Source organism: Rhagoletis zephyria, unplaced genomic scaffold (assembly GCF_001687245.7).
Source record: "Rhagoletis zephyria isolate East Lansing unplaced genomic scaffold, Rhagoletis_zephyria_1.1 Rzeph_scaffold_02279, whole genome shotgun sequence".
In the NCBI taxonomy this organism is placed as follows: domain Eukaryota; kingdom Metazoa; phylum Arthropoda; class Insecta; order Diptera; family Tephritidae; genus Rhagoletis; species Rhagoletis zephyria.
The window spans coordinates 61679-78305 of NW_016159363.1; the positions used below are offsets into that span (position 1 = coordinate 61679).

Genomic DNA, 16627 nt, shown 5'->3' on the forward strand with positions numbered 1-16627 from the left:
GAATTTAATGTGCTGCAAAATGGCATACTAAAAAAATTAAAAAATATATATCTGCTTAAAAAGTTCAAAATTTGCTAAATTTTCGCGCGTTTTGCATAAAATTTGGGAATTATGTTTTTATGTTTTTTTTTGTACAAAAAACCAAAGAAGTACTGTACGTCATGCGGACTGCGCCCCTCGTGTCGGTTGGGCGGGAATGGAGGGTAAAAAACCGTTGGGATTAATTAATAAAATGACTAATTAAAAATAATGAGCTTTTATACAAAATTGACGGGAAATTTTAGAATAAAAAGTATTGCATATATTGTGAAAAATTTGCTGTTCCAATACTTTGTTCCGGCAGTGTATTTATAAAATGTTTAAATTTTTTTCTAATCAAGAAACTTTTGATGCAGCCAGAGATACTCCGGACAGATGCCAAAATCCACTCCTCAATCCCTTCTAATTTGATTTTAACAGCTTACTACAAGTCGGTCCACCGAATACCGACCTAAACAACTAAGTACGCCTACTTATTCAACATAATGTGGTGGCATAAAACACAGCGGGTGGCTCTGCAGCGTGCATGCCACTAGTCAACATTTAAATTTTAGTGGCATTCTTTGAAGAATTAATTTTAAAAGGCAATAACAGTGCAGAATTCAGGTTTTGAAAATTCGACAAGTTTTTATTTCGTGTTAATTAGAAAAAAAAGAAAAAAATATTTTGTTATTTACATACTTATGTATAATGCTATTTAATATTTCATATGCTAAATTTAATTAAATTTCGCTTGAGTTGAATGTTTGTATGTTTATTATATTACAATTGCTTACCTACATGTGTGTACATATGTATTGATGTATGTACTTAGCTACATACATACAAATCTATGTAAATACGAACTTCGTAGGTATTTTTCGCTTACATACATACCAACTATCAGATTTTATATGCATTTTTATAAATATATTCGAACTTAAAGCTATAGAAGAATCTCACAATTTCTGTTAAATGCAAGCATTTGTTCGTTACTTAAAAATACGCCCGGGCGTACGTCTATAAATATGTATATCCTTATCGATTTTTAATTTGCGAAAAAGTTAAGTTAACAGTAATTTTCGTAAAGAAAAAATTTTTTTTGAAAGTTGGGTGCTAATATTTACAGGCGGGAGAAAAATGCATAGGCAACAAGAATCTATGCAACTGTTGGTGGTAAATTTCAAACTACAATTTCATGTATATAAATGCCACAGTTCAAGTTTCACTGTCAGCTGCCTTGATGTCAAAGAATTCAATAATTCAAATGGACTAGGTTGAATAACAAATTACACTATATAAAATCGCGCACAAAATTAATACCATATTATACAACTAAATTTCGCACTTATGAGTATTGTTAAAGAGAATTGCGGTTTTAAATAAAAGCTATATGAAGTAATTATTATTATTTCTTAATATCTACATTCACAAAACACCTTTCTATGCCTATACATACACAAAAACGGCATTTGAATTATATTTAGTTCATGCATTTTCTTGTTTAGACGTGTGCGCATTTGAAAACTGTGCGGTTAGTGCTTATATATGTATATACTTATTTGTAGAGATAACTTTAAATTAAATACACCGATAACAATATAAAAAATACATATGAAAGGGGCTATTGCTGAATCCATTATAGTCCGTTTTTTTTTTTAAATTTTCGTGAAATCTGCGAAAATGTTGTCACTGAAACGGAATACTTAGCTACGAAAGTAGAAAGGCCCCAAAAGCAAAAAATTAAACCCGCAACGCATTCGCTTCTGTGTGTAGGGTTTTATAAAAAATTGTCATAAAATCTTTGGGTTTTAAGTTACAGCTCTAAAATTTTTGAGGAAGATGTATTTTAGTGAATCTAAAAATTATTACTTAGGGCCTTTCTCCGTTTTAAAAACGATATGTGTACATATGTAGTATGTATATGTTTGTGTTTGATTTTTTGAAGAAAACCGAAGTAGGATAGATTCAGCAAAGACTCCGAACATTTCACAGTTATTCATACGAATTCGTCAGCAGCTTCGTCAGCTGCTTAAATAGCTGTCATTTGTTTAATAGAGAAACAAAAAAAACAAAAAACACTCTAATCGAGTACTAAATAATATACAACGTTTTCGCCTTAATTTCTAGCTACACACTTTTTACTTATGTATGTACATATGTAGTATGTATGCAAGTCTAGCTGCCTGGCGTTGATATGCTATTTTATAAGCTCGAAAAACACCAGCATCATTATTTTTTTATTACTCTATAAGTATTTACATTATGTTCTTCTTTAATATCCGCACGCAACGTTTAGAAAATAATCCTATTTTTTTATCCTATAATTTATCATTTTATCATCATTGACTTTTTCTATCGTGATAATGGCGTTTTTCACTTGGAAAATTAATAAATACATAAAAATTGTTTACGCTATCAGTCCTTTACAAGTATGTGTGTTTGTTTGTATGTATTTGAGTGTGCTAATCGGTATAAATATCAGTGTATGCGGATATGTGCTAAGTATTTGCTTTAGTTACTATTTGGATTCAAAAAAGCTGTCTGCTTCTTTGAAAATAAAAAGCTCCCACATTAGCACACTTCGTTTGTAGTCAATCATCAAAGAATATCCGGCGTAGTTGTGTCGTCGTGTGAGTGTTGCAGCAAGCCTTTGCGTTCATCGGGTGCCGTACTTAAAACATTTTCGGCCACTGCTACAGGTTCAACAATGGCATCTGCATACATGGACTCGTACACGGGATTCGCGAAATTGCCCTGGAGAAAGTGGAGAAAAAAAGGTCGTTAAAAAAAAACTATGAAATATTTTAAACTTTGTGTTTTTCGTTCCACTACCTTATCGTCCTCATGCACGAAGGCTGGTGTTTCATCCGCATCGCCGCGGTACATCGGATTTGTGAGCATAATTTCAACATTGTCGGTCAGACGCGCATGTGAAAATGGCTGCGATATGCGATGTTTCCTGTTAGAGATAAAGCATAAAAACTGGTTTTAAAAAAGGTTTATATCAATCGCTTTATGGGTATAAATAAGTACAATGTGAAAAGTGTTTAATGTAGTACATCAAAATGGTCGGCGTACTGCCTTGCTCCTCTACATTCATTCAAAATTAATGTATCTGGGCCAGACTACACCGTGAAACTTATTTTGATTCATTGCTTGTCACTTTATTATCTTTTTATTATCTTTATTATTATTTATTATGTGCAGGGATTTGTAAAACGCTTTTATCTCTATGATGAGTCGTTATCCCTTAATCGAAGAACGAGTAAAATAGAATGATTTTGAGAGAGAAAATGACGTTCTCTCTTTCGCAGAAGTTATCATTCCGAAGATTTCAAAAGTTACAGTTGCGTTGCAACAAAGCAAGAACTTCTCAAAGTTTCTCTATTTCAGATTTTCAATGCCAAATCAGGCAGCGAACACCAGTAGTCAGCCCATCAGAAGCACATACATACATACATATGTATGTACATACATAATTTACATCATTTCTACTTACTTTAGGAAATATATCGCTCCTCCGAAGAGTGTCAATAACAGTATGGCAATCGCCAGCATCACCGCCAATATGGAGAGCACATTCGCAGTATGCTCTTGCCCTTGTTGTCGCTCAATGTTCACATTATCCGCGCTGTCAGCCAAGCAAGGTGTTATCTTGCCACTAGAACAACTGCAAGCGTTAAAGCAAATGAATATTAGTAGTACACATGCATAGCCCATGGCCCCAGCCAGCACAACAACCATTTTCCCCCTCAACTTACACACATTCATTGATCGAACTGCCCGTGCGGCAAACACCACAACTGCTGACACATTTCGGTGGCATGTTGCATGCGTCACCCTCCCATTCGCCAATGCAACTGCAATGTGGCACCGTATACGCATCCAAATGGCAGACACCGCTATTCTTGCAATAGCCAATGCACGGATTGTCCTCGTCAACTGGCCGCTGTAATGATTTGAAAAATGAAAGTGAGCACATCTTGTGTACGCGAGTGGCGGTGTATATGTTTTACCTCACAGAATTCACCATTCCATTGATCAGTGCAGTTGCACATGGCCATGCCTTTGATGACATGACACGTTCCGCTGTTCTGGCAAATGATGCCGGTGCATGGATTGCGTGAGGGCAGCTCGGATTCATCACAAACTGAAAGAGAGCAAGCTATACGACCCAACATTCTAATCGAGAGTTGACAGTACTTACAGTGCGGCGGTATCGCCGTTTTGCACAAATCAGTTTCGCAGCGCTCACCTTCGAAGCGCTCGCTGCAACTGCATATCAAGTGTTGAGCGCGTTCTGTGCATATGCCCCCATTTAGGCAGTATGTCTGACAGGAGTCGGATTCGCATTGCTCACCATAATAGCCAGCAGGACACTGACATTGTGGGCCGCCCTTGGTGCCAATGCTACAGATTCCCTCATTCTTGCAGAACCCGTCGCAGACATTCACCTCGCAGCGTTTGCCAGTAAAGCTGTCGAATGATGTACATACATACAAACATATGTCAATTGAATATATTTTATTTTTACATTTCACGCATGCGCACTTACCCATCCGGACATTCGCACTGTGTGGTGCCCGTCAGAGTTTCGCGACAGATGCCACCGTTGGCGCATGTCAAATTCACGCANACCCTCATTCTTGCAGAACCCGTCGCAGACATTCACCTCGCAGCGTTTGCCAGTAAAGCTATCGAATGATGTACATACATACAAACATATGTCAATTAAATATATTTCACTTTTACATTTCACGCATGCGCACTTACCCATCCGGACATTCGCACTGTGTGGTGCCTGTCAGAGTTTCGCGACAGATGCCACCGTTGGCGCATGTCAAATTCACGCAGTGCTCACACTGCTCGCCGACATACAACTCCGGACAGGTGCACTTCATGCCCTCTTCTGTGATCAGGCACGATCCACCATTATGACAGCGACTCTGACATTCTGGTACTGAGGTCTCACAACGCGGACCAGACCAGCCGGGCGTGCAGCTACATTTCAGCGGTGGCGGCTCAGAGGAACCCGGCAGTTGGGGTGCCACGGTACAGAGGCCATAGTTTAGACAGTAGCCGGAACAACGTGAGTGCTCACAAAGTTCACCCTCGAACTGCGGCTGGCAGATGCATTTCGGCACATGATCGATCACTTTGCATGTGCCCAGATTGCATTTCAGCGGACAGTAGTCGGGTACCTCGGTGTGCGCCTTACACTCATCGTCGACCATGATAAGATCGTTGGAACATTTACAGGCGAAGCCATTGCGCGCCTCGGAGGAGAGAATGCAGAGCGCGCGTTTTATTTTGCAAGGCTCTTTTGCGCAAGGATTTGTGACTGAAAAGAAAATTCAAAGTTACTAAAACTGCTGGCTTCCGATTTTGCGTGGATGATTTAAAATTTTATGCCTGAATTATGTAAATAAGTGCCCTCTATTCATACTCACTATTGCGATTCTGTTTTAGTGGATGCAATATTCCGATATCAGATGAACGATACCCCTTCAGCAGATATGTGCCGTTATCCACACCAAATTTGTTCATTTTTATTATGCTTTGGTCGTACAATTTTATGTACAGATAATCTTCAAATACGTCAATTTTCTGCGGCTTCTCTGTTGATAAATGAATTTTTCAGAAACAGTAACTCCGCATGTATTTTTACTTTCCTTACCCTTATTCGAAAAACGTCGAACGACGNGTATGCCTGAATTATGTAAATAAGTGCCCTCTATTCATACTCACTATTGCGATTCTGTTTCAGTGGATGCAATATTCCGATATCAGATGAACGATACCCCTTCAGCAGATATGTGCCGTTATCCACACCAAATTTGTTCATTTTTATTATACTTTGGTCGTACAATTTTATGTACAGATAATCTTCAAATACGTCAATTTTCTGCGGCTTCTCTGTTGATAAATGAATTTTTCAGAAACTGTAACTGCGCATGTATTTTTACTTTCCTTACCCTTATTCGAAAAACGTCGAACGACGTTGCGGTCTTTGCCATTTAGGCGACACGTCTCGATAGTGCCTTTACGGTAGTCAGCCCAGTATAAGCGGCCAGTCGGATAGTCAATCGACAAGCTTATGGGCCAGCCAACGTCTCGTTCGACTAAGCTTTTCTTATTGGTACCATCGAGCGACGCAACCAAAATACCATTTTCTAATGTGGACCAAATCATAATACGCGATTCCGGCTCGAGCACAATATCGGTCGGATTCATACCGGTCGACGCTAATGAAACGTACTTCTTGCCGTCAATATCCGTTGCAATGATCTGATTGTGACGCGAATCGATTATGTACACCATTTGCGTAATCCAGTCCACAGCCAGAGATTTGGGATCATTCAAATCGGGTATCTACATAAGTAAAAGTAAAATTTTTTAGATTATGTTATTTAATAAATAACCCGTAATGCTCACATTAAAAGCGGTTAGCTCTTTTAAATCTCTGCGCATGCGCGTTCCCGTCTCGGCGTGTGGTGTGGCGATTTTCATTGTATGCACTTTGCCATGGTGCGAATCGATCCAGAAGAGGAGTGTGTCCTTGGGTCTAATGAGAATGTCGAATACATCGATTTTCAGGCTATCCGTTTGAAAGAACCCCACTACCGTGGTGCCTTCCTGTTTGGCCGGCAAAATGAAACGAAACTCTTGCTCAGAAGCGAGTAAAAGGATTTGATCGGGGCCTTAAAGTGAAAGAAAAAGAAATGCTTAAAAACAAATAATTTTAAGCTTACATACGTCTTCTTGCATTACCTGCAGCCAAGCATGTGTCGTTCTTTTTCGGTCCCTTCTGATAGCCCTCCGTGCATTTGCAATTGTAGTGCCCGGCTTTCTTTTCTATGCAAATCTGCGAGCATGTGCCGAACCCGCAAACCGGTGGCTGGCAATTCATCTCATCCGAGCCGTCTATGCAATTGTATTGTCCATCGCAGCGGAAGCTCTTCGAAATGCAATCATCATTCTCGCACTGGAACTGGTCGTGTCGACACTTTGGCAGTGCGGCGCATACCTCATCCGATTCATCCTCCTGATTTTCACAGTCGTTCACTCCATCACACAGTGCCGATTTGCGTATACATTTCAAATTGGAACATCTGCAAAATATGAAAGCGATTAGGCGCAAACCCACACACATTTCCCACGCTCACTCACTTGAATGCATTGGCGTGGCAGTGCTCGTGCGCGCATGTGGCGATACTTTCATCACTGCCGTCGGTGCAGTCATCCCAGCCATCGCACTTCCATCGGGACATTATACATTTCCCATTGGCGCAAGTGAAATAGTTCGCTGGGCATGTGCAGTTCACCTCGTCCGAGCCGTCTGGACAGTCATCGTCTCCATCGCATTGATATTGCCTAGATTGCATAAAATGAGTGTTTCTACTCACAAATAACTCAGCTCACTATTCACCCTGGCCACTTACTTGTTTATACACGTATTAAATGCCGCACACTTGAACTGATTCGTCTTGCACGTAATGTTGCAGTTGATCTCGTCGCTGCTGTCGTCACAATGTATCTCGCCATCGCACCGATAGTCGTGTTTGATGCACTTGCCGGTGCCACAACGGAATTCACTCTCCGAACAGTTGCGCATCTGGCAGTTCAGCTCGTCGCTGCCATCGCCGCAGTCGTTCTCATAGTCGCAGCGCCAACGGCCGGGTATGCATTTAGAGTTATTGCACTTGAAGTAGGTAGGATCACAGCTCTCCTTTGAAGAATGGCAGGTCGGTGGCTCATCCTCGCCATTCGGGCAGTCGTTCTCGCCATCACAGCGCCAAGCCATCGGAATGCAGCGCCCAGAATTGCACCTAAGTGAGAAGTTAGTTAATAAACAATCAAAAAGGAGTTGCCTATCGCTAGGAGACTCACTGGAAGTCTTGTGGCTCGCATGTGACCAAGTCACAGCCTTCCTCGTCCGATTTGTCCGGGCAGTCGACGTCCCCATCGCATACCCACACGTAGGGCATACAACGGTTGTTGCCACACTGGAACTGCTCCTTGTTGCAGACGAGTGGCGTGCAGCCAGCCTCGTCCTCTCCGTTCGGACAGTCAGTGACACCATCGCATTTCTTTCCGTTGCTTATGCAAAAGGCGCTTGTGTTTGTCGACGCTTCACATTTCATGTTGTTCTCGAAGCAGGTGAATTTTTCGCAGTTTCGCTCATCCGAATTATCGCCGCAGTTATTGACGTTGTCGCAAATAGCCGAGGGGTAAATGCATTTCTTGTTGTCACATTGGTATTGGCCTGGCTCGCAGTGAAAGGTTGGGCATGTTTCTGGTTCATCGCTGCCATCTCCGCAGTCGTCCTGCGTGTCACACTTCCAGTAGAAGGGAATGCACTTGTATGTGTTGGCGCACTCAAAGTGTGCCGCGGTGCAGTTAGCATGGCAGGACTTTCCGTCCTCGCCTAACACAAAATTATTTGGACAAACGCACTTGTAATAGGGTGCATCCGGTGCAAGCAGACACAGGGTTGAGCAGCCGGCCGTCAAGCAGGGGTTGGGTGTCGTCGGATGCTGCTGTCTGTACGGATGATAGACGCGCAAATCCATCGGTCGGTGAATGATGGTGACAAGTGTTGAACAATTTTGGCCATTGTATTTGTTGCAGTATTCAATGGACTTTGTCTCCCAGTCGGACCAGTAGATCTTATCCTCCCATACGGCGATTGCGAAAATGTGGTGCAAGTTTAGCTGCGGGTTGATACTGCGCGCCAGCAAAAGACGAATATTTTTACCATCTAAATCGGATACGGAAATAGTGTCTTCGCGCGCATCGCCCCAAAACAGTTCGTTGGTTTCGAAGGAAATGGTAAGCGCATTTGGCCAACCCAAGTTATCTCTTATGATCACATGCGGATCGGAGCCATCCATGCCGGCTTTCCCAATGTGTGGGTTGTCTCCCCAATCCGACCAGAAGATATGCCGATTGAAGGGGTCCAATGCAACACCACGGGGTTCTCGCAAATTCTCGTTGATTAGCACACGTCGATATTTACCGTCTAGCTTGGAGACCTCAATTGTGTCCAAACCTTTGTCACACCAATACAGATTTTTGGCCACCCAGTCAACGGCCAAGCCATCGGGGTTCTTCACCATCGCTTGATGCAATGTGGTTGTTTTATTTTCGGCGGGACAGTAACGCTTTATCATACCAACCGTAGACGTCACATCCGACCAGTAAAGGCACTTGGTTTCCCAATCGAAGTCCAAGGCCACAACGTTCGACAGCTGGTGGATGAGTATGGATCCGTTGCCGCGCATGTCCACCTGTCGTATGTAGTAGCGGTTAGCAAAAATGAACTTCACAGTCTCATTGCTTGTTGCTTTGCAAGTATTGTGGTCCACCAACTCATAGCCCTTGCCGCAAAGGCACTTGTAAGATCCGTATGTATTGACGCAGATCTGCGAACAGGGATGCTGCTCATGGCACTCGTCCACGTCGTCGCATAAGTGATGATTGGAAGCAAGCAATTTGTATCCCGGATTGCACTGGCACTCGAAGCCGATGACCTTATCCACACAGGTGTGCTCGCACAGATCCGGTATAACACACTCGTTCACATTGCAGAGCTCTTCATCTGTGAAGTCCGCACAATCGTTACGCCCATCGCAGAGCAAATCTGTGGAGATGCAAGCGCCATTTTTGCACCGGAAATCACCAGGCCCCTGGCACAAGTTGTGAGAGTGTGCGCAAAGTTGTGCATCTTCATCGGAGCCGTCCACACAGTCAGGTTTGGTATCGCATGTGAGATTCTTTGAAATGCATTGCATGTCGTGGCATTGGAACTCAGTATCGCCATCGCAAACTTGCGCTTGTGGAAAAGGTTCGCAATTTTCATACTCATCATCGCCGTCCGGACAATCGTGGTCGCCGTCGCAAACATAGCGCCGATCCAGACATACGCCATTCGAACAAAGGAAAGACGGTGGCAAACACTCCAGCTCATGCGCCACCGATCCTGCTGCACAATGCTTGCCCTCGTCCTCGCTCCCGGGTGCCGGGCAGTCATGCTCACCATCGCACACCCATTTCTGCGGTATGCAACGTCCTGAAGATTTACACTGGAAAAAGTGTGGTCGACAAACTCTATTTGGGCACTGTGTTCCCTCATCTGAACCGTCGTCGCAGTCGGGCTTGCCATCACACTGCCAACTACTTGGTATACAGCTATTGCCGCAGTGGAACTCATTCTTGCGACATTGCACACGGCAACCCACTTCATCGGCACTCAACGCACCCACCACGTCTTTGCAGTCATTCTCGCCATCGCACCGCCATTTCTCATTTATACAACGTCCATTGGGGCATTGGAAATGACCAGGTCCACAGGCGACTTTATGCACGCTTTCGCAATTCGTTTCGTCACTGCCGTCCGGACAATCATTGTCTCCGTCACAACGCCAAGACGGCATGAAGCAAGCGGTAGAGTTGGCACAGTGTTCGAACAGAACATCTCCGCTGGGGCATTCTCGAGGCGAACAGTGCTTCTCGTCGCTGAAGTCCTTGCAGTCGCGCACATTATCACAAACGAACTGCTTGGAAATACACTCGCCGCTGTTGCAACGAAACTTGTCGGGCTCGCATTTGCATACCAACTCCGACTCGTCGGAGCCATCGCCACATTGATGTATGCCATCACATGTTCGATTCTGAGGTATGCAACGGTGGTTGTTGCACATGAAGAAGTTCACCGGACACTCGCGTATAATGCAGTAGCTACGCAGCTCATCGGAGCCGTCGAGGCAATGAGTGATGTTGTCGCACGTCAACTCGAATGGAATGCATTCGCCAGAGACACAAGAGAATTGCTCTTTTCCACAGCTCGTATTAGGCAACAATAGACAGCGGCGTCCGTCTGGCGCCAGTGTGCCCCTCGTGCACTGACAACTCGCAGTGCCGTTTTTGCTCAGGATACAAACATCCTCACAGCCGCCATTCAAGATCTTGCATTGGTTCGAGTCACAATTGATGGTGGTGTTCTGGACGGCGATGATACCCATTGGTCGATCGATGTTCTCGCGCAAAAACACCACATCCGCACCTGAGTACTTGCTCGCCCGCACCACAGCGTGCAGTACCCAATCAGTCCAGAAGAGTAAATCGCCATAAACGGCCATCGAAAAGGCGTGCTTCGGTGTAGAATGCGCCAGCACAGTGCGATGCGTGCCATCGTAGTTGGCCCGTTCGATTTTGTCAAGACGCGCGTCCGCCCAGTACAGTTTATGTTCTTCGAAGTCCAGAGTCAGTGCATTAGGCATTTTTACGTCCGTACGTATTATGGACTCGACGCCATAACCGGTTACATAAGCGCGCTGTATAGACGGCGTCTCCTCGTTCCAATTCGTCCAATATATCATGCCCATGCAGGGTTCTACTGCGATTCCGCGTGGCTTATCATTCGAGTTAAGCATCAAAAGGCTCTTTACGAACTGAGTATTGTTATCGGCGTTCTCCGAAACATACTGAAGCTCCAAGCTACGTATAGACGCATCGTTATTCGAGGTCCAAAACAGCATCTTATTCACAATGTCGTACGTGAGACCCTCAACACGTCCCTGATGGTTGACAAGCACCTGATTACGACTACCGTTAAATTGCACCGAATTGATTGTGCTCATCTGTACATCGGAGTAGAATATAATACTATTCTCGTAATCGTAACTCAACGCGATTACATTCCTCATGAAAGTCGTATTGTGTACCGCATGTATCGGTCCATTTTTGTTCGTATGATCGGTCATATGAATACTTTCGATGGTGCTGCGATAAGAGAAAAGTATGAAGTTGTCATATGGCTCGCAGGAACTGCCATCAGCTGCAACCCGACTATGCGAACACGCGCAAATGGCGCTAGTGCCATTGAAGAGGCACAGGTGCTCGCAGCCGCCATTGTTTTCGGTACAAATGTTGATGCCTTTCTGCACTCGATGCGAAAATACTTTCAAATCTTTCAATGAATTACCCTCCGACTTAAGTATTTCCTTATAGTTCGACAAATTGGTAATTGGTGCAACCTTTATGCTGCCCTTATTGTTATTATTGTCCGCCCAGTAGAGGTAGTCGTCGAGTTTGGCCAGCGCCACCGGGTTATCGAGACTGCGATTGAGCAGCGGAGTCTTCAAGTTGCCGTCGTAGTCCACCTTCATGATGCTGTTAGCACCGCTGTCACACCAATACACCTTCGTCGCTTCGATGTCCAAAATGAGATTGCTAACGGTGCCCGTCTGATTGACCAGTATAAACGATTGGCTTCCATCTAAACCCGTACGTCCTATTATGCCATTACCCACATAGAATAGCAAGCCCTGCACTGGATCGACTGCCAGCGCTGTGGGTGACTCTACGTTGGAAACTACGACGTGCCGGTGAGCGCCGTCGAGACGTGCAACCTCGATCAGATTGCGTTTCATATCACTCCAGTAAATATTTCCTGCCACCCAGTCGACGGCAATGCCTCCAAGCCAGTCTTGCTGCTTAGGGTCAATTGTGTCCATGGCGGGTAGTATGTCCATGCGCTGTGTGCCATCGCGTTTGATGCGCGAGATGGTGCCGCGCTCATTGTCGCCCCAATATAAGTAGTCGCCGGCGGCGAGATAGTCGATATATGTGGCCAGTGAGATACGTGAGATGGGTCCAAGTGCCTGAGAAGAAAATTTCAAATACATATATATGTACATGTGTTTGAATTTGATTTGCATCAATTGCTCACTTACCGGTCGTTCTTCCAGATTTTCGTCCGGTCTGTTGGCATCATAGAGGTCAATGCCTTTGAGTTCGTGATTAGAGTAGAAAATGAATTCTTCTTTGCCTACGCAGCGAGTAATATTCGTATTGAGTATTTCATACCCAATGGCACAACGACAGACATGTTCCGTGGCTGAGACAGCCAAGCAGAGGTGTTCACAGCCGCCACGCCCCGGGCCGGCGCATGTGTTCGTGCCGGTCTGGGCCTCCGAGTAGAACATCTTCAGCGATTGAATACTCTCTGCAAAAGGAAACAAAAATACGCAGTTTAGCTATTCAAAAAGTGCATTTAATAAGAGAACACACTAGTATTTTTGCGCAGATTGATCAAGTTTTGGCAAGAATCCTTTTCGCAGCTCATAATCACGCTTTGTATGTTTTCCGGAAAGTACAAGGAACCATTGTAGACCGTCACCGAGCTTATAGTCATCACATCACTTGAGGGTAGCGCTTCAACTACGCTTCTGCGCACAATGTCATAATAGGCAATGCCAGAATTGTCGTAGACGTAGTATAAGCGCTGCGAGTCAAAGTCCATCGTTAAGCTCAGCAATGTCTTGTTCTGCTGGAAAACAATGCTACGCGATGATCCATCCAAATTACTCTGCTCAATTAGCCACAGTTTTGAGTCGCGTTCCGAATGTATCCAATACATTTTACCGCTGGAAAGAGCGTATGTTACAAATTTATTTACACGCCGATAGGTTTTCCAGCTAAACTTACTTCGCGGGATCCAAAGCAATACTCTCCACCAGATTGAGGTCTCTGTGTATTTCAGTGACGAACTCCCCTCTCAAATTGCTTGCCAATATTTGGCATTTTGTCTTGCCAGTCGAAAAGTACATGTGCCGCGCTATCCAGTCTATCGCGAAACCATACGGCTTCTGTATGTCCGTGTTTATGATGGTCTCGATGAGTCCATTGGATATACCAGCCGTTTTTATCTCATTTAACTGTATATCTGACCAGTAGATGCGGCTATCGTCTACGGTGAAGTCAATGCGTTGCGGCGCCAGCACCTAAAAAATGATCATAAATGGTTAAAATTATCGACATTTAAGTGTTGGTGCATAGATTACCTGCGGTGATTGCCTTATAGTGGGTATGGTGTGATGGTTGGGTTGCATCAAATCAATGCCACGTATCTCGTCGCCCATTATGAAGAGCAGCACCTGTTCATTGGGCACGCAAGTACGTTGGTCTGTCGGATCCAGACGCATAATATGTGGGCACTCACATTTGTAACCCTTTTTTACGCTAAAACAGCAATAATTATATTCGAAAATAGTCATCGGTCATTTCACTTTTCAACGCTACTTACGTAAGCAAACACAAATGCGAACAGCCGCCATTGTTCTTCCCACATGGATTCTCGGCCTGGGGCTGTCGGCTCGAGTGCAGCACTTGTATGCCAAATGGCTGCGTTTGCGTGCGTTGTATTACCTGTATGTTGGAGCCATTCCATTTGTTGGCCCGTATGACAGACGTAGTTCGCCAGTCTGTCCAGTAAACGTAGTTTTCGAATACGGATATCGCGAAGGGATGCGATAATATGTCCTTATCGCGCACCACTAAATGATGGTCGGAGCCGTCATATTTAATGGTCGATATCGAGTCTGACTTAGCATCCACCCAATACACGCGCTTCTGTGTGTAATCCAGGGTCAGACCGTTTGGCCAACCGGCCGACACCTGCGAAGTGGTCGAGATAGTTCGCCGTTGTTCACCAGCCATGGAGCAGCGCTCGATGCGTGGAAAATTATCATCCCAGTCGGTCCAGAAAAGTAAGCCTTCACGAGGGTCGAGCGCAATAGCGCGCGGACTCTCCATATCGCCGGCAACTAGCGTTCGGCGAAAACTGCCATTCAGCTTGGCCACCTCGATCTGATCCAGATTTGAGTCAACCCAATACAAATTCATGCCGATCCAATCCACCGCCAAGCCCTCCGTAGTCGACAGGCCCGAGTGCACAACCGCCTCCACTTTGCGCAGACTCTCGCCCACCAAATAGCCTCGATATATTTTATCGTCGATCACATCTGTCCAAAAAATCTGCACCGACTCATTGTTGTACAGGAAATCTAAAGCGATCGTGTTGCGCAACGACGTATAAAAGTTACTGACCACAGACTTTTTCAAGTTGACACCACGAATTTCCTGCCGATTGGTAAATATCACATAAGGGTCGTCGGAAGCGGTGCTCTTGCAGCTGAAGCGGTCGTACTCCAGCGCATAGCCTTCGTGGCACTTGCACTCGTACACCTTGCCGACAGTTTTACAAATTTGCGAGCAAGTGTCCCAGTGCTCACAGGCATGCTGCATGCTGCAACGACGCCCATTCGGCTGTAAGTACATGTGCGGCGGGCACGAGCACACAAAACCCTCGGGCGCATTGTGGCAGTAGTGCGAGCACTCATTGGTTTTATCGCACATTTTGTCGGCGCAGAGAAATCCCTCATCGGTCGTGTCCTCGCAGTCAATGTTACCGTCGCACAGTTGGTGTACGTTGATGCACTTATTCGACACCGCACAAAGCCGATCTGGTACCTCACACGAAAGCAATGTCTCATTGAAGTCCACNGTCGCACATTTTGTCGGCACAGAGAAATCCCTCATCGGTCGTGTCCTCGCAGTCAATGTTACCGTCGCACAGTTGGTGTACGTTGATGCACTTATTCGACACCGCGCAAAGCCGATCTGGTACCTCACACGAAAGCAATGTCTCATTGAAGTCCACTTTGGAGGGATGCAGCGTCGTGCAGTTAAGCTCGTCGGATTTATCAAAGCAGTGGGCAATGCCGTCACAGCGCAGAAACTCCGGTATGCACTCGAACGGGTCGTTGCAACCGAATTCAAAGGGCCCACAAACGTGTGCCTCACCCAGATCCACTGGATGGTTATCGCTCTTTGTCTCATTGCAATTAGCTTCATCGCTGGCATCGAAACAGTCATGGACACCGTCGCACATGTGCAGTTCGCCATAACAGCCAATAGGTGCGCAATAATGCTCATCGCGGCCACACTCGAACTCACAACCGCGTTCGTCGGAATTGTCGCTGTAATTTTAAGAAGCAGATGAACGAAATTAATTGAAAGTGAGGGAAATTGTAAGGGGTACAATAAAATACCTTTCTGGCTACTTACCCGCATTGATCTACGCCATCGCACACGTCAGAAAAGGGACGACACTTGCCATTCTTGCAGTCAAATTCTGGACATTTTTCATCAAGCGGATATTCTGCCATCTCGTCCGAAGAGTCATCTGGACCTAAATTGAAATGCATGGAATTTACTCACTTCAATTTTACAAGAATACAAAATATTCATATTTTTATAGGCAATAGAAATGTCAACTCATCAGCTTCGGTGCCATCACTGCGCCTCACTCACCGCAATCGGCCACGCCATCGTTCACCCACGACAATTGGATACATTTGCCACTCTTCGCGCACGCAAACTCGTTGCTGTTGCAGGTATGCGTCTCGCAATTCGTCTGATCGGTGCCATCCTTGCAGTAGGCAATCGAACTGCACAACAAGGCGCGCTGATAGCACCGCTCATTGCAGATGAAATGCAAGCTCAAGTCGCATTTCTTCGTATTGCACGGTCCATTCGGCTCGCTACTCTCATCGCTGCCATCGTTACAGTCGTCAAAGCCATCGCAGACGTCCTTTGCATCCACACACTGGCTGCTTTTGGCGCACTGGAAACCCGAAGTGCAATTGTTCGATGGCTCACTTACCACCACCTGTGCCGTGCACTGCAGGCCATTGCTACTGAGTCGGAAGTTATTTGGACAACGACAGACCGGACCCTGTGGCGTATTCAAGCAGATGCC

At 45.0% G+C, this 16627-nt stretch overlaps 1 protein-coding gene across 1 annotated transcript; it reads right to left on the minus strand.

Annotated features, from left to right (window-relative positions):
• Positions 1-4348: 4348 nt before the first annotated feature.
• Positions 4349-16265, minus strand: LRP1 (LDL receptor protein 1). The gene is made up of 18 exons (XM_017620882.1): positions 16180-16265; positions 15934-16057; positions 15371-15845; positions 14111-15213; positions 13869-14046; positions 13513-13808; positions 13096-13451; positions 12759-13030; positions 7912-12686; positions 7464-7850; positions 7192-7395; positions 6793-7133; positions 6457-6722; positions 5997-6393; positions 5770-5937; positions 4795-5362; positions 4577-4715; positions 4349-4497 (listed from the first exon to the last, which is right to left on the minus strand). Exons 2-18 carry the CDS (start codon positions 16032-16034, stop codon positions 4444-4446), a joined length of 10080 nt encoding a protein of 3359 aa, XP_017476371.1. The 5' UTR covers positions 16035-16057; positions 16180-16265; the 3' UTR covers positions 4349-4443.
• Between the last annotated feature and the right edge of the window lie 362 nt (positions 16266-16627).